The sequence below is a fragment of the Chanos chanos genome, chromosome 3 (assembly GCF_902362185.1).
Source record: "Chanos chanos chromosome 3, fChaCha1.1, whole genome shotgun sequence".
NCBI lineage: Eukaryota > Metazoa > Chordata > Actinopteri > Gonorynchiformes > Chanidae > Chanos > Chanos chanos.
The window spans coordinates 26643533-26666098 of NC_044497.1; the positions used below are offsets into that span (position 1 = coordinate 26643533).

At 41.2% G+C, this 22566-nt stretch overlaps 2 protein-coding genes across 2 annotated transcripts; both read right to left on the reverse strand.

The window, feature by feature from the left end:
- Positions 1 to 4978: 4978 nt before the first annotated feature.
- On the reverse strand, positions 4979 to 8313 carry LOC115807561 (translocon-associated protein subunit delta-like). Its single transcript, XM_030768607.1, has 6 exons — positions 8183 to 8313; positions 7686 to 7804; positions 7420 to 7494; positions 6178 to 6267; positions 5994 to 6059; positions 4979 to 5601 (listed from the first exon to the last, which is right to left on the reverse strand). The coding sequence occupies exons 1-6, from the start codon at positions 8229 to 8231 to the stop codon at positions 5497 to 5499; spliced, it is 504 nt and encodes a 167-aa protein (XP_030624467.1). The 5' UTR covers positions 8232 to 8313; the 3' UTR covers positions 4979 to 5496.
- A 2400-nt stretch (positions 8314 to 10713) lies between these two features.
- Positions 10714 to 22350, reverse strand: arhgap4a (Rho GTPase activating protein 4a). The gene is made up of 24 exons (XM_030768819.1): positions 22241 to 22350; positions 20602 to 20748; positions 19625 to 19796; positions 19085 to 19247; positions 18569 to 18631; positions 17972 to 18100; positions 17385 to 17513; positions 16763 to 16984; positions 16395 to 16496; positions 15952 to 16131; positions 15641 to 15725; positions 15334 to 15361; positions 14963 to 15059; positions 14651 to 14711; positions 14317 to 14394; positions 13957 to 14085; positions 13608 to 13713; positions 13237 to 13461; positions 12935 to 12990; positions 12565 to 12733; positions 12276 to 12374; positions 11883 to 12014; positions 11568 to 11634; positions 10714 to 11417 (listed from the first exon to the last, which is right to left on the reverse strand). Exons 2-24 carry the CDS (start codon positions 20666 to 20668, stop codon positions 11214 to 11216), a joined length of 2763 nt encoding a protein of 920 aa, XP_030624679.1. The 5' UTR covers positions 20669 to 20748; positions 22241 to 22350; the 3' UTR covers positions 10714 to 11213.
- Positions 22351 to 22566: the final 216 nt, after the last annotated feature.

Consider the following 22566-nt stretch of genomic DNA (forward strand, 5'->3'; position numbering starts at 1 on the left):
GCACAAAGTTGTCCAGCACTGAGAATTCCTGCACCGCATCATCATAGAGTTGGCACATGGACGCGAACGTGGTCCAGTCTCTTTCCCTGCCGCAAAATTTATTGATTCAGAGTTGACTGTCACCATGCCACGATGGAAAATCTCAAATCCCTCAGTGGTCTGTTGCATCAGTCGCACACGTTAGGAAACAGCTCATATTTAGCCTACGTGTAAACTATGGAATTCACTCTAAGGGCGTTTCGGCTGTCCGTTGAGTGGTCGACAGTGTCACAGATGTCAGTGGTGCGTCTGGATACTTTCTCCCATTTGCAGGTGTGCGCAGTGGCCGGAGAACAGGGGACTGAAAAAAAAAATAACGGACAAGTCACGAAAAATCACAGAGGAGCTTAGTGTGGTCATAAATGAACAGAATCTCGATAGTAGTTGCCTGTGTCTTTCTGTCATAAATCACAATGACCAGCAGCTGAATAGGTCTATGTGTTTTCTGAAAGAGGTTAAATGCTTACTTGGTGCCCGGATTGCAGGTGTATTGCCCGAACTGCAGAGACGATAAATTTATTCTTCTACATCAGCAGGGGCACCAAAACCGAAAAGACCGAAAACCACGAAAAACCACGAAAGAACAACGGTGGTCATCAAAATCCATGTACAGCTATCAGCGCATATCCTCTTTGATAACATGTGCAAGAACAAAATGTCACAGTCTAAATTTAAGTGATCCACTCCGAGCGAAAAAAATGTATCCTACGTTTTGACTTTCACAGAACTGATACTTATTGTTTTGTTACTTGTGGACGGCTTATAACCACTGGAAAGGGTTAACAATGGAGTACTTGGTGTAAGGGCCAAAATGGGCACTTGTGAGAAATGGAAGAAAGTACATTACATCTGGACAGGTTTATCTTTGAGGAAACCCAAACAAACCCTTCGACACAGACGGCCACTATTAATCACGATGCTGGATCTGTAATTGTATGAGAGCAGCTAGCGCGTGAGAGTCATTGTGCGATAAATTGTGGTTCTAGTTTGTGAAACCACTGAGGTCGATCAGGACTTGCGAGTGTCTAAAAAAAGTTTTCACGCGCTAATATTACATAGTTTATATTCAGTAGTTCAGGGGAAAACGACTATGTATTGCTCCTACATATATTTCGATTTTGTTCTCAAATCATAAAATATGATACATATGTATTGACAAGTTAAAGCAAAAATGGTACTTTTTTATTTTTCATTTATTAGCATTTACTACACGTATGACATATTTTCACAATAGGATGGTTCTTTAGCACCTCACACCAACAAGCCCCACTCTCTGCCCTTTCTGCAAGTGTCCTAAAACAAAAATATTTAAATATATAAATATATAAAATATATAAATTAATGGGAGCATTTCACATTTGTTACACATTAAAAACATACACCTGTTTATTACATGAGAGGCTTTTTAAATACACACATGTTGAATGCACAAAATGTGTCACAAACATTAAGTGTTAAACATAACTTAAATAATTACTGAACAAAAAGAATTTTTTTTGTTATGTTTGACATCTCATATAAGTACTCACAAACTCCTGATGAATAAAACAAAACCTTTTGTTAAGGGCCACTCCCTCTAAAGGTAGTCTTTGCTTCTTTCTCTCAGAATGTACTGTAACATATTAGCCTTTGATACATGTGGTATGTCAATGGTTCTGGTTACATATTGAGAGGAGATTTCTCATTCCAGTCCACTTTCTAAGCAAACTAGCAGCTCACACCAATTTTACCATGTTACACACAAACCAGCAGATGACAAATCTCAGTGCAGATTAACAAAATTTAGGAATGAAAACCAGAATTGAAGAGACTTAACATATCTTTTTTCATTGATTCTATTCTGAGGTTTCAGATTTGGAATCCTTCCTTGAAGCCTCCAGTTGTTTACAGGTGAACTATTAGAGAGTCAGTGAATTACAAGTGAAGTTAATTCAATTTTTTTTTTTTTTTTTGCTCATAGCAGTGTAACATTAGTGAGTAGTTAAGACCACACCTATTAGACAGGGGTATGCAGCTAATTTTCCACAACATTACTCAGGCCTAAAACAGCCTGTGGGGTTATTGAAAAGTATTGTTATCAACAATTTTTATCAAAAGCAAATCATATGCTTTTAACTGAATGAGGTTTTTTTGTTGTTGTTGTTTGAGCAAGGAGAATGTTTGGTTAGTACATTTTTCTGGCAGTTTGCATTTACATCTGTGCCTAAATGACTTCATTCCACTCCCTATTGCCTAGATATCCTAAACAAATGATCTGCTTTTTCAAAACGGTGCCTTTGTGTACTATCAGAGACATATTTTGGACAAGAAAAGAGTGAGAGATTTGGGGGGAAAATTATTTCTGTTTTTTGACTTCATGATGGAAAGAATGAAGAAATACGAGATGTGAACGAGGAGTTTTTTTTTTTTTGTTTTTTTTTAAAAAGCATGAATGATGTTAGCCTAATATCAGCTAAGGAGAAATCAGTCTCCCAGTTGTTCCAACGGATCAGGGAAGAGAGGCATGGGAAGCAAACTGGAAACTGGCCATGTGAATATTCTATTTCAGGCTTGCTGCTAAGAAGCATGTCGAGATGTTCTGATTTCCACACAGAAATGCATGCGTTTACCAAATGCAAAGCACACTAGTGTTACTGCAGCAGAAGCAGCTGTTGTTGTTGTTGTTGTTGTTGTTTTCTTTATGTCACAATAAATTTTGTAAGACGCATTTCCAGTAAGTCCCTGTTAGTTAAACTGTAATAAGTGTTCCGACACACTGGAGGTGAAAACACTTTGGGATCAGCTAAAGCTGAATTAGTCAAGCTAATAAAAAGCCATGAGAGAGCGGCTTTGCTTCTATCTCACTTCTCTAGGGCAATATTAGTCTTGATATCCGCGACTACAACCCGGGATATTCAGTTTGTTGACTTTTTCAACATTGCCTAAGCCGTGTAGCTTCATTTGTAAAACAGCATAAAATTTCTTACAGTTCTGATTTTCATTTCACCTTGGATGATCTTGGTTTGTGTCCGAGCCACTAAACAAATAAGGAAAAACAGACAGACAGGCAGTTGGCAAGGCACACAAACTATTGACGCTGAAAGACAAACTGGTTACCATGGTAACATGTCAAGTAAGAAGTAACAATGTTTCAGATTTGTGTAAATGTGGAATATATCAATCTTATATCAAACCATGGTTTATTTACCATCATAATTCACTGGCAGCCTCTTAAAAAGTCCATGCCAGTGGTTAGTAATGTGATATAAAAAATATACATATGACGTAACTGCTGCTAACCACTGTTTGTCTACACAGTTCAATTTTTAATGAGAGAGATCTAGTGAAATATTCCAACAGAAAAAGGCAAAAAAAAAGAAACCACTTAAATGATAAATTTGCCCTCTTTAAAAAACTGTCTCGTTTTACGGCATTTTTCATCAAATCGCTTGCAAAAAGAACTGGTGTAGTCTTTCTAACCAGTACAAATTGTTATGTCTGTTCTATTTGACATAGCTCTCATTCATTTTCAGAGGAGGTGGAACATAACAGCGTCTTTTGTTTTTGGTCTTCAAGATAAGATGCAATATATTTTCATGTGGTAAGCCTATGAAAGTTTCATAATGGTAAGCTTACTGTATTTCAAAGTTCACTACAACAAAAAACCCCATAAATATTGATAAATACTGATGGGGTGAAACAGTTCATGGCTCGACATGTGAAAACGGTTAAGCTTCTCATTCAAGATTCAGAGAATGACTCAGTTATGGACAAGAGAAGGACTGTGGGGAAAGAAAAATTCTGTGAGAAACAAATGCAAGAGGTAGACAGAAAGGACGATGGTGGAAAAAAGTCAGGCAGCGTTGCTGTCTGTGTCAGTTTATTTGTTCAGCACATTTTTAGTCCTTTACACACTAAGGGGGTAATCTGGATAGATAGAATGACATACACCTGCACTCTCGTTCTCTGGTGTTTCTATTTCTTAAAGGAATGCTGGGATGGGATCCATCTTACTGGCCAAACCTGGACCACTACTCAAGTGACTGAAACGAAGGGTTCATTTGCAAGAGAAGTGCCTTCAGACAGCAAAGCTGAAATTTAAAGCCATATCATATGCACTGTGTACTTATGAAGAATAAAGTTAAATAAACTATATCATGTCTCTTGGAACACCATAAAACATATTCTAGGACTACCGCAATAGATAAACCAACATTTTCTCACCCCTGCCACTAACTCAAATTACTCCACTGGCTTCCAGTTGCAGACAGTCTTAAATATACAAGATAGGGAATAGATTAAATATGGTTGTAACAATACTTCTTTTCTATATTGTCCTTTCTTTTTCTTTATTGCTTTGTATTATATTTGCTATCTGCCTCCTACATCACTGCAGACTCAGAGTCTTGACGTTTATTACATTTGCTGCAAGCACTGTGATGACTTCCTGTTTATCTGCTGCAATGAACTTGTCGTCTTGAACTTTTGTTACAAACACTTCTCACTGACATATTGTACCACCAGGAGCCTGCACTGAATCGGTGTTAGCGACCTACAATAAAATAAAGAATACGCGGAGGGGGCTGTGAAACTGCAAAATAAAGAACGTCACTGCCCCCATGTGTTGAAACAGTGGTACTACAAGGGTATAAATCCGCATCTGTAGATATCCATCTGTGTCTATGTCTACAGAAAATACCAGTTTTTGTCCAAAAAAGATTAAAAAAAATTTATGTTGAAATAACAAAGTTTGAGTTTGTAACTTCTTTTTTGACCTAATTGTAGGCTTTCATCGTTTTTATACTTACCTGAGTGCAAACTAATACTAATAGATGAAGAAACATACAGAGGTTTGCTTTTAAATGTTATGGTAGCCTACACAGATTAGATTAGCATACTTCTCTTACACTTCTCTTTATCATGTGCTAGGCATGGCCAATACAAAGAGCCCAACAAAAAATTACATATTAAAAATGTTTATTTGTTTCAGAACCAAAAAAGTTTGTACATCCAGTCAGTGCAGTAGCTCTGTTGGACTTATGACTCAGACAACCATGTTGTGGACAGGTTTTGATAAACCTTCAGTCTCTCCTTGTGCATCTGGAAGCGTTTACAACAAGTTATACAAGTGTCAAAAGATAAGATGTCCTCATCCAACAGGTACAGTCAGAGCAGTGCAAGAACACACAACTTAGTCTGACACACACACACACACACAAAACAAATTAACAAAATGAATAACGTTTGTTCATCATTCAAGAATGTACAATGTTGGGTACAGTGGGTAATTTACATCTCGTGTTTCAGTAAAAAATGTATCGAAACGTTTTATTTAAATTACGATGTGGCTTTAGAGAAATTTTTTAAAAAAAACAATAAACAAAACAAACAAACAACAACAACAACAAAAACCAATCAAGTAGCTCAGTGAATTAACACCGCCCATCTTGCCAAAGGGAAGTCATCCAGAGTAAGTCATTAGGCCTGTATAGTGCTCTTAGCATTGAAGGCTAAGTAGTAAACCAGAATTCCAATAAGAGCAGCCAGAACTTCAGTGGAAACCCAAGGGCCGCTCCATGCTCCCTGAGGACAAACAAATAAACAGAAAGGTGAATGTATACTGCCAGGCAGCAATTCCCGAGGGTTGAAAACAGATACCAGAATCAAATGCCTGCCATGAAATCTAAAACGTGTCTGTGTATCTTCAGCAGGAAACAGCTGTACAATAGTGATGACTTATCTGTATATGAGAAAACATGGGGCCAAAAGTTCTCACTTAAGATATATTGACGCAAAGGATCCTATTCACGCAGCAGAGTTTACTGTGTAAATATACTGCCTGGTGTACGTGCATTTGAACAAAAATAAACTAAAATAAATGTACAATCGTGAAATGTACACATGACATGTCAAGTGGCACATTATAAATCAGTCTCTAACAGTTAGTGTCAACAGCATGTGAATGTTTGACTTACTCTGTGATCCACATTGACAACAAAGAGAGGTTTAATGGTCTCCACATTCTCATTGTTCCTCTGAGCCTGCAGAACAAACACAATGTCACTGCATTACAACACAAATTACAGTAAAGCAGGCTAGTACTTCACACCTGACATTAAACAGTCACAAAAGCTTATTTCTGAAGCTCTGTTCACACACCTTCCTCAGGGCGCTGTAGGACTCCTCATCGAAGAATTTGACTTGGTACGTTCCTGAACTGGCCTGCTTGTGTGGGAGACTCCATGAAACCTAATAACACAGCTGTCCATTACCACTGCTCAAAACCCACATCCATAAAAATATTATCAGACTTAACTTAGGGTCGCGACCTAAAATGGGTCGTCAACTGGCATAGTAAAATGCATAACAATGCAATGATATGTGAATTCATTTTCCCTCATTAAAACAGAAGAAGAGCGACTCTTTTTTTGCCACACTGGTCTGTTCAGCTCAGATGCTGTGTGCAGGCCTCTCTCTCTCGTCTTCCGGCTGAGGTAACGCTGAGTGAGCAGTAGAGATTTAAGTGGTGGTTTCACTTGGTGGAAGCGGAGTTGTTCAGTCGAAACCACATGGATTGATGTATTGAGGCACAGGTTCAAAAGCAATGTTTTTACTCCCTTTTTTTCCCCTGGAAGGTCATTTTATGAACATGAAACAATGTTGCACTCTGTTCCCACCGGTATCTGTGAGAGTGACCGCATCCCAGTGTTTCTCCTGATATCATCAGACACCACAGAGCCAAATCTGTGTCAATATAACTGTGATTCCCTCAATGTCGATCGCGTGCATAATGTCGAAACGAAAACACAAGGAAGAGTTTATTAACATTGGCTTCACCAAAGCCATTCGAAATGGAGAGGAGAGGCCTCAATGTGTTTTAAGCGTGGAGGTGCTCAGTAATGAAAGCTTAAAAATGAACAAATTGGACAGACATCTCAAAACAAAGCATTCTCATTATCGGGGCAAGTCAAAAGAATTTCTCCTGTGCAAAGAAGGGACTTTAAAGAGGTGTGTTATGTTTGTATGAGCTAAGTGTGTATGTGTGTTAGTTTCCATGCCTGACAAATTTCCGTGTGTGTGTGTGTGTGTGTGTGTGTGACTGATGTGGTGGTGATAAGTGAGAGTGGTGATTTTTAATCATACTCTCTGTCATTTACCAGGCATTCAAAGGGAACAAAGCACCACTTCATATACATTTTAAATTCATAGTTTGTTGTGTTCTTTATCAGTAGTTTATAAATGCAGATGTTATGGCAATTCATGATGTATTTTTAAAAGTTTGGGTCCCGGGGAGACACCAAATTTCTCTTTTGGGTCTTGAGCTGAAAAAGTTTGGAAACCCAGGATTTAGGGCATAGGTAAAAGTACGTGCAGGTATATTCGCAGAATCCAAACACAAACCTGGTACTTGCCGACATCCTGGCCTCTTGTAACAGGAAACTGTCTCCCATTGACATCCGCGTATAAAGTCACGCTCTGATGCACGAGAAATGTGTAAAATTAGTACTGTTATTAATATTAATGCTACTACTACTACTAATAAATACTTGGTTTTCATAAAACAAAGATCTTATGACACACTTGCCAAGTATAAGCTTGTAATCATTTACTCGAACACAGTTTAATTTTTATCGACGCTAAAATCATTTTTGACAGTGTATGATTACCTGAGCTCCATTAGCACAGGCCAAGCTGAGCTCCACAATGAAAACAGTCTCCGATGCAATAACCGCGTCAGTAGTTGTGTATGACGAAGGTGAAATTACTGGGTCGGTGCAACTCTCTCCTGAACGAACAAATACATGGGCTTAAATCATAACTGTATGTATTATTCAACTAAGATGAGTGCAAAAAAAATGCCGTGATACTTCATTCAACTAAGGGCTGCGCATGCCGACGGATGGCTAGGCTTTAGCTAGCTGACAGGAGCTAATGGCTTTAAATACATAATAATTAAAACTGATAAAATACTGATTGACGAAGTTACAAGACTTAATCATGGTATCGAAGCGTAGTATTCACTGTTTAGTAAAATAGTAAATGTTAAAACGTTTATCCAACACAGCAAAATAGTTCATCTCTAATGTATTAAGTTCCTCAATTGGCCGGCAGAAATGGTTTCCAATTTTACCATAGATTCGTTACCCTAACGGAAATCACTTACCTTTACAAATACAGGCAAAGAGCGCCAGGACAAGGGCAATCTTGATCATTGTGCTGTTAAATTTAGGGTTTAACAAAGAGAGTAAGTTTAAATAAAGACGACTCTCTGAATTCCTCCGCTCCTCGACGATGAAAGCCACATCAGCTTATGGTGCAGAAATATGACGTACTATGCTAAGAACTCTGGGACTTTGAGGCTTTTCCCGATATATACTGTATATATATATATATTTTTTTCATCGTGTATATCGTTCCTCGCATGCTTGCACAGATGTCTTAAAACAGCATTTACATAAAAGCAGCATAACTCAGCCCCCGAACAATACACACATGGAAAGTAATACAGGTCATTTCAGGTTACCTAAGACCTGTTCACACAGAATCCTCTTTCTTTTTTCATCTGGATGTCATTTTGCTGATGGTGTTGGAAAACATTATCTAATGTACCACCTTAGATTCTTCCATAGTTGTTCATTCGAGTTGGAATCTGAAGAGTGAATAAGATGTGCATTACAACATGTTCCCACTCATCAAAGCCCCTTATGTTCTACTAATGGATACACTGTTATCCTGCAAGAGCCCACATGCATCAGGATAAAAGTGTTTCCACAGAGGATGAAGACGATATACAATATATAATATACAATATACAATGTACAAAGAATGCATTTGTTGGCATTTTGCCCTCTAAGAAGTTGAGTGACCCTAAACCATGTGAAAAAAAACACCCAGCCTGTGGGTTTCTTTTGCATGCACCTCACTTGTTAAGAGCAAGATGACTCATTTTTTTCACTTCACTTCTTTTTTCCACAGCGTGCTAGATCACTGCATGTGTTCTTTGCACCACTTTGCTAGCACACATGCATTTCTGCGTGTAATGACAGGTTCACGTAATGCAAACCGACTACAGTGTCTACAGTGAAGTTCTCTGCCGTCTGGTCTTGATGAAAGGGTTTGCTTGTGCCCCAGAGCACTGGACAAGATCAGATCATTTAGAGTTGTTGATATCTTTTGCTTTACATCTTAAACTGTAACACACAGGCTTTACAGTTGTGGTGAACGAGTTTTTGACCACAGCTGTTCCTATCTGATTATGTCTTACCCTCAGTCTTCCATTCCATGGAACCAGTAACTGTATCTTACAAAACATCAGTAGGCCACAAAGTCTTTGTCTTTGTCAAACACAGCCCAGTGACTGTCCCAAAGTCTTTGTCTTTGTCAAACACAGCCCAGTGACTGTCCCAAAGTCTTCGTCTTTGTCAGACACATCCCAGTGACTGTCCCAAAGTCTTTGCCTTTGTCAAACACAGCCTAGTGACTGTCCCAAAGTCTTTGTCTTTGTCAAACACAGCCTAGTGACTGTCCCAAAGTCTTTGTCTTTGTCAAACACATCCCAGTGACTGTCCCAAAGTCTTTGTCTTTGTCAAACACATCCCAGTGACTGTCCCAAAGTCTTTGTCTTTGTCAAACACATCCCAGTGACTGTCCCAAAGTCTTTGTCTTTGTCAAACACAGCCCAGTGACTGTCCCAAAGTCTTTGTCTTTGTCAAACACATCCCAGTGACTGTCCCAAAGTCTTTGTCTTTGTCAAACACAGCCCAGTGACTGTCCCAAAGGCTTTGTCTTTGTCAAACACATCCCAGTGACTGTCCCAAAGTCTTTGTCTTTGTCAAACACAGCCTAGTGACTGTCCCAAAGTCTTTGTCTTTGTCAAACACATCCCAGTGACTGTCCCAAAGTCTTTGTCTTTGTCAAACACATCCCAGTGACTGTCCCAAAGTCTTTGTCTTTGTCAAACACAGCCCAGTGACTGTCCCAAAGTCTTTGCCTTTGTCAAACACAGCCCAGTGACTGTTGCCCTTTGTTCGCCTCCTTTTCGCAATTAATTTGCTCAGGAATCACACCTGTATGGACACACTTGCTTTCATTATATTCTATATCCCTTAAGTGTTTCTTTTGTTTATTCTCTTCTTTCTTGCTCCCTCTCTCTCCCCCCAACACACACACAGAGAGAGAGAGAGAGCAAGAGAGAGAGAGAGAGAGAAAGAGAGAGAAAGAGAGAGAGAGAGAGAGAGAGAGAGAGAGAGAGAGAGAGAGAGATTATAACTAGAATGTGTAGAACATGTATAATTCACAGAATTCACATTATTCACAGAACTGTGTGGTAAAGCACCTTCTTCCAACTTAACAAATCTTATTCACACAAGGTTCTCCTTTGTTTTGACACTTACCTGTACACGACACTTAATGATCACTCACCATACTGTTGCCAAGCAACACAATCATACCATGCATTCCATTTGATAAGTTACACATCAGACACTGTGGTTGTCATGGCGACTGAATATTTAAATTGTTGATCTTAAGCCCTGAAATGATTAGTATGCACAATAACTGACAATGCTATGGGTCAACATATGTATCTCTCAACATCACTTGGATTAGAGTTCACAGTAATAAACAAAAACAAGTCTTCCCAAATAAGACAAAGCAGGTGAAGGTTACATAGCTTTATTTTAAAACATTGCCATGTTAAACAAAGCTTTAATCACAGACTGTTAACACACTGATGTGCACTAGTGCAAAGTGTAAAAAATAAATTATTTGTCCCTAGAAACATAAATTATTTGTTTCTTTCAGCAAATATCCATTATCATTTTATCTTAGTAGCAGATATCTAGAAATCACTGTAATATAAGGTGAATGCCCACTTTAACTAAATGTGAAATTCACAAAGTTGCAAGCATTCTTCTCAGAATTTAGAAAAACCTAAGAACCATCTTCAAAAGACTCTCTCAGTCCAGAGTTCCTTAATTCTGTGTTTTTTCATGGTTCAGATTAAGACCAGAGGAAGGGTCTGACACACAGAGGCAGAAAGGATGCTCTGACAGCCCCGTTTTTTAGCCTGGGGGGGAAAAATAGCTCACCTCACGAAGAGTTATCTCTGAAAACGTTATATTGTATGTTGTCTCCTTCCATTTTTGTGCGTCACTGACTTCATTCTTCATTTTGTCACCCACCCTCGTTCTTTCTCAGTCCGTCTGCTCCTGTGCTCTAAACAGCCCTTTTCCTCTTCGTCCTGGTCCTCCTTTCTTCTGAGCAGTCGGAGAAACGGACAGAGAAGTAGAAGAGACTTCAGTCGATAAGGAGGGAGAAGACATGGAGACAGGTACATCCTGGCCAGGCTGACGCATGATGAGTTCCTTGAAGACTGTGTTCATATGCCGGTGCACCTCCTGCAGAAGGGTAGGAATAGATGGAGGTGAAGAGCTCGTATCAGATTCTGCCCTTCAAACATACCTGTTAGAAATTCTCTTTTGGTGCAACATTTGGTGAGAACCACAAGCAGTGGTGGAGACTAAGTTAAATGGATGTATTTAACTGACCTTGTCAACCTGAATTGAAGAGTTGTCCTCACTGGCTCCCTCTAAAGTGGCCCGTCTCTGCTGGGGACTGTGGACAGAAAGAACAAGGGGACAAAAAATGAACTGAGAAGAATGGATGGGCAGGATGTCTCTCTGCTGTTACCATCACTTCTACTGAGAACTGAAGAGAATCAAAATAGAGCTATTTGTCTGACCAAAGAAACCATCCCTGTCCCAAAAACAAACGCCAGACCTCAGCAATGGGCATATGCCACAATAACTACTGGAGAAACCGTAATGTGAGTAGGTGAAGAGTAAGACATTTCAGATACGTACTCTAGTGGTTTACGCAAAGCACCGGGAGAAAGAGCCGGTCGGATTAACTGCCCTGATGGCAGCTGTAACATGACTTTCCCACCATGCACCTGGCTGCCCCCAGTTCCAGCCTTGTCACTGAAGACCTTGAGACTGGATTGTCAACACAGACAGACAACACCTCACTGTACACTTGCTTGATTCATTAAGTGGAATCATCTCTTTGTCATAGTTCAGTGATGATAGTTCAGTTAACTCCGGTCATGCTTTGATGACTTACGAATCATGGCATGCAGCTGTATAAGTAGATGAGTTCAAAATACACAAACGTCATTTATAGTCACTGAGGTTTCACTTATGATTAAAAAAAGAAGCTATGCTGTCACAGCAACGTTCTCATTGGATGTTTAATACCATGTGCTGAAGTCTGGGTTTGGCAGATCCTCTGACTGACTACCACTACTGCTCCGCCTGTCAGGTTCTGTCTTGCTTTGCTCCTGACTCCCATTCACACTAAGAAAGGCACAGAGAGAAAGGAAAGGAGCGAGGGACAAGGAGCAGAGAGAGAAAAAATTGTCAGTGTATAGTATTTTACAGGCCTGGAGACTCTTTAAGACGATAGATGAACTCGTTCAACTTGCTGATGTAACATTAAAATAGTTAGCATCAGTAATCTGAGTGGATTTTCTGAGGAGAGCTTTACCTTGACACACTAATGTATTTACTCGGAATGAGACCTTTTGCTCCGTTCACCTCCCCTCTCCACCAGTCTGAGGAGGGCTTGCTGTGAAGCAGGAGGCGTTCTCCCTGTTTGAAGGAGAGTTCGCTCGCTGAACGAGCGCTGTAGTCAAACATGGCCACAGCCTCCAGTTCTGCACAAACACAAACAGCCGTCAAACCCCTGTGGCATGAGCTTCCACAGATCAGTCTCACCTTTGGCTGCACACACATTACAGTACTGCTGGCTTTAGTTTGTGCTCGCTGAAGTCTGTGCTTTGTGCGAATGTGGTCTAAAGTGCATAGGAGAGTAAGTGAAAGGGTTTTGAGGAGGAGAGCATCATTCTGCAGCTTACCGTCTTTACCCTGAGGAGATTCTGCCTCCACCTCAGGTTCCTCTACTGTAACCTCACTGTAGGAACAAAGACAAAGGTTACACTCTTATGTGTGTGTGTGTGTGTGTGTAGGAGAGGAGTGTGTGTGCATGTGTCTGTGTGTGTATCTGTGTGGTTATGTGTGTCTGTGTCTGCTTTGTTTTTACTCAACATATTGTTGTCACTGGTGAAACTAAAAGTGTGAAAGTGTTTTTTTTTTCTTAGGGTTAGGGTTAGAGTGTGTCTGTGTCTGTGTCTGTGTATATGTGCTTGCACACTCTCACCAGTCCTCTGGCTCCAGTGTCATGCATTTCTCATAGACGGGCCCTGGTAGCTGTTCTTGGCTGGGAAAGATGCTCTCGTGCTGGATGATGATGGTTTTGACCAGAGCGTTAATCTGCTGCAGGGCCACAGCGTCCCCACACTCTGGGCCCCTCAGCAGACTGGGCCCAAAGCACACGGCCAGGTTATAGGGCTGCATCATGTTCTCATCACTGTACTGAGACACACTGAACACACACACACACACACACGCACGCACGCACACACACACATGCACGCACACGTGCAAGCATACATAGAGTGTGAATGGACGTGTGAATGGAGTGGACATAAAAGGAAATAGAAGGGAACAAGGCAGGAGCGCTTTACTTACTGGTTAAGGAAAGCAAACAGATATCTCATTACAATGAGGAGAGGAGCAGGATAAGAGGAGACCACTGACTTTATCTGGGCCACTTTTTCTGTCTCATCCTCGATTTCTGAAAGACAGACAAAAATTTAAAGAAGAGGGAAGATGTTTTTTGCATTAAATCCAATTAATGTTCACATGTTAACTCTTTGTCACACATACCCCTTTACCCACGTACACACACACACACGCACACACACACGCACACACACACATACACACACACACACACACACGCAGACACACACACACACGCGCACACACACACACACACACACACACACACAAAGACACAAAAGGGAAACAGTCTTACGGCCACATTCCATGAGCAGAGTATAACTGTCCTCGGGAAACAAGGGTTTCTCCAGTCCTCTGAAATACAGCTTCAGCACACTGGCCACTGAGTCGATATCACATACTGTCTCATCCAGGGGGTCCTCTCCTGCACACAGACACACACACACACACAGATACACACAGCCCATGGCACACTGCCTGCCATTATTATCACAGTCCCTATTATTACTGCCCACACACACACACACTACCACACACATACACACACACACGCACGCACACACAGACACACACGCACACGCATGCATGCACACACACACACACACACACACACACACACCTGACCACACACACATTAACAGATAGATAAAAATACCTTTCTCAAAGGCATCTCTCAGCGTATTCACCTCCAACTGAGACCCTGACACACGGAAAATGCCCTCATGGTGCAAACCTTCCAGAACAGGAAGAAGAGAAATTGAGAGAGAGAGAGAGATTGAGAGAGAGAGAGAGAGAGAGAGAGATCACTTAGTTAGGATTCACTTAGGATTTTTCTTCCCACAAGTTCCGTTAGCTCAGAAAAAGGGCTATGCTGCAGGCTATGGCAGTTCTCATTTTCCCTGTTTTTTTGGTTACACTGAAAGCCATTGTTTGAGTTGTCAGTGTGTGTCTGTATGCTGTTGTACACACTGTACTGTAACTTCATTTACCTTTGAGGTTGATGAAGCGAATACAACTCTCCACCACCACTGGAATAGGCTGTCCTGAGGCCTGTGAGAGACATTCACTGATATTCATAAATTTATCTCACTCTAGCATGCACACCCAGTGTACAGACCAATAAGAGTGAAGGAACACTTCTATTTGTCCCTTTCACTCACACATTTATTTGAAACACTTGCGTTATTAGGAGTATTGAAAAACAAGGTGGTGCGTCATGAGCGGTTCTCTCTCGTAGCTGGGACTGTGGGGTTTTATGGTACGGTAGGAGCTGCTGGGCTGTGTGTTCAGGCGGTCTATACCTGGATGTAGGAGAGCAGATCTCCAGTGAAGAGCTTCTGATTGATCTTAACCCCAGAGTGACACTTCTTCTGACGGATGGACCTTCTGGAGACTACCCTGAGGGAACATAGACATGACAAAGCCATTAATCACTATTTCGGAAAAAACAGATGACTGCTTGACTGCGGACGAGTCATTTAATTTGTTTGCATACATTTCCATATCCAAATAAAGTAAAATGATGCAAATTGGCTTTATAAATCATTCATGTGGTTTAACCAGCAAATAAAAAAATGGTCAAATTACATTGAATCGTCCTCTAGATTTCCATACGGATAAACGTTGTCTATTATCACCACTGTGTACACATACATTCACATCACAACTCTACCTGGAAGTGGTACCATCAACTGCTTCAGCTGTTGTAAAAGAACAGGAGAGAAGAAGAGATTATTTACAAAGGAGAATTAAAGTGAAATTGAACTAATAAGAGAACTTGTCTTGTCACAAAAGAAACAGGAAGTGACAACAGGAAATATACAGGGTTACTAAAAAGCAAACTTGACCTTGTACTAAACTAAAGCCTGAAAGACCATCAACATGTCTCTAAACAGGAACTACTGTCTATTTAAGTGCTGTCTACAGAACTGCGTTTAGGGAACTGTTTCATTAAGTTGTCAGACTCGTCCTGGCTTTACCTTTCTGAATGGCCACTTGAAGCAGGTCGTGTTTGGCCTGCAGCTTTACCATCTGACAATTGGCAATGAAGAGATCCTTCACTTTCTATGACAGAATTCACAATTAGACATTTATTACACTTATATACACTTATATACTGTATTTTCTTAATACTGTCTTAATTACATTGGCCATTAAGATCATGATGCAGTAATATCATCCTGGGTCATCTTTAATTATTCTGATGTTGATACAAAGGTCTTATCTCTATCATTAGAAAAGTGAGGAAAGTTTTTAGATTGGAACTGACTGGACAAGTGTGATAACCGACCATGAAATATAAGTTCTCAGTCTCTTGCAGATTGGCTTTACGCTTGGTTTGATTGGTCTTGTGGTTCAGGCTGTCGCCCTCCTGTGATTGGTTACTGGTGACTTCAGGGGAGGGCCCAAACACATCCTCATCGATGGAGTCAAGCAGGGAAGAACGAACAAGCTGGAGGGTCCCACTGGCCTGAGAGAGAGAGAGAGAGAGAGAGAGAGAGAGAGAGAGAGGGAGAAGGGATTATACATTTAAATTTCAAATTTAACAAATCACATTAAACAAAATCATCTAGAAAAACGTGTTATCCCACCAATTTCGAAAGAGGGTAAGTTGGCCATCTGTCACACATAGGTGTATGGTTTACCTCAAGTCACCACTTCCTGCACTTTTTAATACAGTGGAGCGCGTGTCAGTGGTAACTGGTATAATGAACAGTTGCTGAAAGCCAGTACCTCGTCACTGGCCTGAGTGACCTGATGGAGTCTAGACTGCAGCTGCTGAAAACGAGTCCTCAGCTCACACCACATCTCAGATTCAGCATTCACCTCACACAGCTAATAAAGAGATCAGATCAGTACAATTCAATAATACACACTCACACACACATACAAGTACAAGTGCACTCCCATACACACATACATACACACATGCACGTGCATGTGCACATACATACACAGATAAATGAACACATGCACATACACACAACTGCACATATACACATACATGTACAAGCACCCTCCTACACACACATACATGTATATGTACATGTACCCACACACACAGACACTCACACACACACACAGACACACACACACAGTACCTGGTCCCCTTCATGTGGTAGATACTGAAAGCGGAGAGGCATGCAGAAAGTATTGTTGTTGGCCTGCATTAGTGTATCTCGGTCCTGACTCTGGTCCAGTTCTGACACAGCACTGTTCAGCTGCTGCAGCCCACTGCTCAGGTCCTGCTGGGCTCTGGACCGACTGGACAGGTACGCCCGCATCACATGGGAGAACGACTGATGGTAACCCAGATCACTGCACTAAGACACACACACACACAGACGCACACACACACACTCACACATACACGCACGCACACACACGCACACACAGACACACACACACACACACACATACACACACACACACATACACGCACGCACACAGACATACACACACACACATACACGCACGCACACAGACATACACACACACAGACACACACAGACACACATACACACACAGACACACACACACATATAGACACATTAACATGCGCACATGCACACATGCACACACACACACACACACAGACACACACACACAAGCATGCAAACAGTGAGACACAGAAGTCTTGCTGATTGGAACACAGATTCTTGTTGTACTGTTTCAAGGGAGAAATTAACAATACAATGATTTGATGATTTCACTAATACTCACGTCTAAAATAGTGGAGATGTCCTGGAGGTAGTATTTGTTCATAGAGGCATTGACAGCTGCCAGATTAAGTAAGTAATCGTTACGTGCTTTAGTACACTTCAGGTGGATCTCTTGTACTTTGCACTGTCTCTGCAACCACACACACACACACACACACACACACACACACACACACACACACAAACAAACACCACAGACAGTTATTCTCAGGTGTACAGAAGGTCAAACATCTTCCCCTATGCTCTATTACTCACTCCATACCACAGACCAAATATCCGTCCCATCAGGACAAAAACTCTGAAACACTCTCACACACCGCCAAGCAAAAATAAAGAACAAGCCCCCTGTGAATCACACCCACAAACGGCAAAAGAAGACCCCAACTGCATCTAAGTATACTGTGAGGTGGTATACTGACCTAAATTCATACACTCCTAATGTGTACTTGCACTTCTAGTGTTGTCATCGACCTATAGCTACAATTATCACCTCGTCTACCAAGGTAGCAAAAAACAGCATTGCTCTCATGACTGTGCTGTAAAAAGAACCCTGACAGTAATGCCATTTACAGAGGGAGTCTTTCTTACTTTCTCAATTAGACGTTCCACTTTCTTGGCAGCGCTTTGTTTCTGTTTCTCTTCCATGCGGGCTGCATCTCGCAGTTTGCCCTCAGCAGACAGATACTCAGTGTGGTACTGGTGGTAGTTTTTCATGTCCTGTAAAGTTGCACCATCGAAGAGCAGAGAGGGAGAGAGAGAGAGGGAGAGAGAGTGAAGAAATGGAACAATGTATTAACCTGAACTGAGGCCAGCCTTAGAATCAAGTAATTTTGCTACTAAAGGGCATGGCTTGGATTTTCACTCACTCGAGGATCTCTTACTAAACCACATCAACTTCTTGTTTAATCTCAAGACAATCACAAATTTAAAGAAAGACACAGACTTCATCTTTCAACTTGACTTTCCATTCATCCTGAAACTTCAGGATAAATTAGTAGACTCTCAAAAAATTATTCACAATTTTTGCTCTGTAAGGTACTCCAGATATAAGATGGACAAGCTTCAGGAATTTCAGACTGCACACTGGGTTTGTGAGTCAAAGTGGGTTTGACATACAAACCCGCTTCCCTGTGTTTTGCCTATCGTCTGTCAGAGTCGCAGAGGCAGAATTTGATTTGAACTTACGGTCTGCAGTTCTGTGGTGATCTTTATCAGTGCGTCCTGTAACTGAGTGCAAATATCTCTACTCTGAGGAAATTGGAGACATAAACAAGGCCAGGGCTCAGATATACACCAGAACATTCAAATAGAGTGCTGTACTTTTTTCTGTTTGTTTGTTTGATGCTATTCTTTGTGTGAATGTGTGTGTGTGTGTGTGTGTGTGGGTGTGTGTGTGTGTGTGTGTATGCACATGTGTGTGTCTGTTTGTCTGCAGCAGGCATTTAGCAAAGCAGAGGGCATGAATGTGAGAGCGTGGGTGCATACATGTTTGCCTGCTTGCAGAGTCAGGTGGCTTGGATGTTTTTATGAATGTGGGTGTTTGTGTGTGTGTGTGTGTGTGTGTGTGTGTGTGTGTGTGCGCGTGCGTGCGTATGTGTGTGTGGTGTGAGTGTGTTTGTGTGTGTGTGTGTGTGTGCGTGTGTGTGTGTGTGTGTGGTTGTGTGTGTGGGGGTGTGGGGGTGAGTGTGAGTGAGACAGTACCCGTTTGGTGAGGCGAAGAGTGTGCTCTAGACAGTGAGAGAGGTGCTGGGGCAGTGTGTTAGAGCAGCTCTCACTCAGCAGGCTGTGGTCTCTGCTCTCCTGACGAGTCTGATTGAGCAGCACCAACCAGCAGCGAGCCACAGACTGACCACTCGGCTCCTTCCTAAGGAAGGAAACAAGGACACAGAAATGAACAGACAGACAAAGAGAGTGAGAGAGAGCAAGTGTGTGCGAGAGAGTGCAAAAGAAAGACAGAGAGAGAGAGAGAGAGAGAGAGAGAGAGAGAGAGAGATAGAGAGAGAAATACCAGGAAAAGAAATCAAGTGAGACTTAGAGTTTCACTTCCCTTGCAGAAAATGAAGAGACACACGCCTACACAGAATCAGAGCGGCATCCAATGCTGCTTGTTTGTTTATGGTGCTAAACATAGGCACGGTGACTATACACCGAATCCAGTAATAAACACCCCATGTGTTTCATGTAAAGTACTGAGAAGTAGAGTGAGGAATCATAAAACATGCCATTTTTGCCCCATCGCACCTCTTAATCTTGGAGGAGAACCTCTCGGCCAGTTTGTCCAGGGAGCGGGCATACTCGCCCTCGATCTCCCCTCGTCTGCGCAGGTAGTCACTCAGATCCTGCAGCAGCTGCACTTTCTGTTCCAACTGACAGTCAAACACCTTCAACTGCTCAGCCAGCTGCAAGCGTACCTCTGAGAGAGAGAGGGAGAGAGAAAGAGAGAGGTATACACACTCACACACACACACACAGAAAGAGAGTTAGAGAGAAAGAGAGAAACAGGTACACACACACAGAGAAAGAGAGAGAGAGGGAGAGAGAGAGAGCGAGCGAGAGAGGTAGAAAAGCATGGAGAGACAGAAAAGCAGGCACAGAGAGTGAGACAGGCAGGAGGGAAACACAGGGAATATTTCACTCGGGTACTTTTTTCCACTTTTTGTTTAGTCTCACAAAACACATATAGGTCATTACACAAAACCCCCCAGATAACCCAGGGCTTTCTGGTTTTTTTTTAATTTTTATTATTTTTTTACTATTGTTTGTTCTGGGCAGAGGAAGAAGAAGTGTTGTGTGTTCCGCTCTGCAGCCCGTATAAATGTCTGAGAAGTCAAGAAAACACTGAGGAAAGCCCATTGTTTTTTAGATAGAGATTTTTGATTGCCCTCGTACTTTGAAATCAGCATGTCATCATGACTATCTTTGCTCCACAAAAAGAATTTTATGTCTGAAAATGAACTAGGTGGCGACAGTGATACTGTAGTTTATTGCCGACAACACAGGATATAAAGGGTAACAGATTTAAAACTAGTTCTTTGATCCTGTGAGTTTCACAAACATGTGATAAAAAAGAACATAAAAAGAGACACAGAGAACAGAAATGAGAGAGAAAGAAAAAGAAAGAAAGAAAGAAAGAAAGAAATAAAGAATGAAAAAAAGAAAGAAAGAAAAAAAGAAAGAAAGAAAGAAAGAAAGAAAGAAGTGGGGAGCACTGGCCTTACCTTTGATTTGTGTGTCATAATCTGCTAGTCCCAGTTTATCTCTCCATAGCTTTACATGGGACGTCATTGCTGATCCAGCCAGAGGAAAGGCTGGCTTTACCAGATAACTCTTTAGTGTCTCTGTGATTTAAGGATCCCCTGGCCAACCTGCAGCAGGGAGCACACAGTGAACGTAGGCACAATGTAAACACAGTCTTCCTTTTCTTCATGACGTACAGTTAATAATTTACTTGTAATGGCCAATTTTTGTTTGTTCTTCAGAACTTGTTCCATTCAAACTGAACCCACAAGATACCTGATAGATATTTACTACAGCTGGATTAAAGCTACTAAATCTACAGGCTGTCATGTCTCGGGAGTCTTTTCTCTGTGTGAGAGTTGACATGAGAAAGAGCTGTGTGTGTAATGACACTGCACAAGTCCCACAATGCCGTGAGATGATGTAAAACAAACAAACAAACAAACAGCAGGGGCAGTTGTTTAGCTTCAAATATAAATCATTTCAGAGGCTACATTTGCTCTAGAGGACCCGCCTCTGTTTTATGCTACAGGTCATAAATATCTGTGGTGGATATTAATAGATTAATAGATTAATAGAGACCATGAATGTTATCGTTGCTTCTGAAGGGCCAGTCTAAGTCCTTTTGAATAGTGGAGCCTCAATTACAGAAATTTTTAATCTTCCTTGCCAAAAGTTTTTTGTTTCCCTAGAGGTTATTTACAGCATTGTTAGAAATATACCTGTGATTCAAAAAGGTGACCAGAGACCTGTGTCCTCACAAAAGAAACACAGTCATACAGTTTACATGGCCATGCAAACAGACATTGTGCTAATTCATATTGTGTTATAATTATTTACTGCATCTAAAACTTCTAACACTATCTATTTTGTACACGTCCATTTTTTAAAAATAGCTGACATGGTCAAAAAAGCTTTGTGAAATGAAAACAGCTGTCATTTCATTTGCTATCATGTTTTCAAAATGCAAAGGGCAATTCATGTATGAGAAAAAGGGGAAGACAGCTAGCTTCCTGTGTTAGGAGCAGAGCTACAAGGAGCAAATCAGGATTCAGCCGCACATCATGACTCACATCAGCACATTCTCTCTCTCTCTCTCTCTCTCTCTCTCTCTCACCCTCTCCCTCTCTCACACTCCCCCCCCCCTCTCTCTCTCTCGCTCTCCTCTAAGTGTAACTTCCTCTTTTCAGTTTAAAAGAAACAAACAACGTTGTAACAAATAGCCACTGCAAATCGATTGTTTTCTTCTCCAGGTGTCAAACAAATAAAATTGGCTGGCAATAAACCTCACTGTAAGCCCTGTCTTTTGTCAAGGCTGCAGAAACACATCGATCTTTCACTTCTCTATATTTATTTCTCTCTGTGCATTGCTACTGCTTTTTCTTTTTCCACAGGTTACAATATTTTCTGCTCCCACTCTCCATTAGTGCTGACCTCATCAAACTGTCATGGAGTTTTAACACTGTTACATTGTTTATCTGAACACAGCTCATCAAAACACTGCAAAGACACGTGTAGAAAAACAGATAAACTAAAAGAAAACACATTCAACAGCTTCCTGTGAAATAAACAAAACACGTAACTCCAGTCAAATAAACATTAACACTGTGGCAATCTTACCTTATCTGTTCCTAAGCTTTTACTCAGAATCTCAGTCCACGTGCACTTAAAAAACCCAACGAAAACCCCTATCTCGTCAGGCAATACACACTCATATACACACACATATGGCCGAAATGCTGTGACTGCGATGTGCGTCTATGCTCACAGGCACTCTTCACACAGTCAGCAAGTGTCACTGCGCTTCTGGAGAATGCTGAGTAAAAATCCACTTTCTAAGCCACACCCACCACCCCCGGACAGTTACCCTCTTACACACTAGGCGCTTTCGCACCTCACTTTAGATAGCCTGGCAGATGACAGCTGTTTGTCTCCTACACATCTTT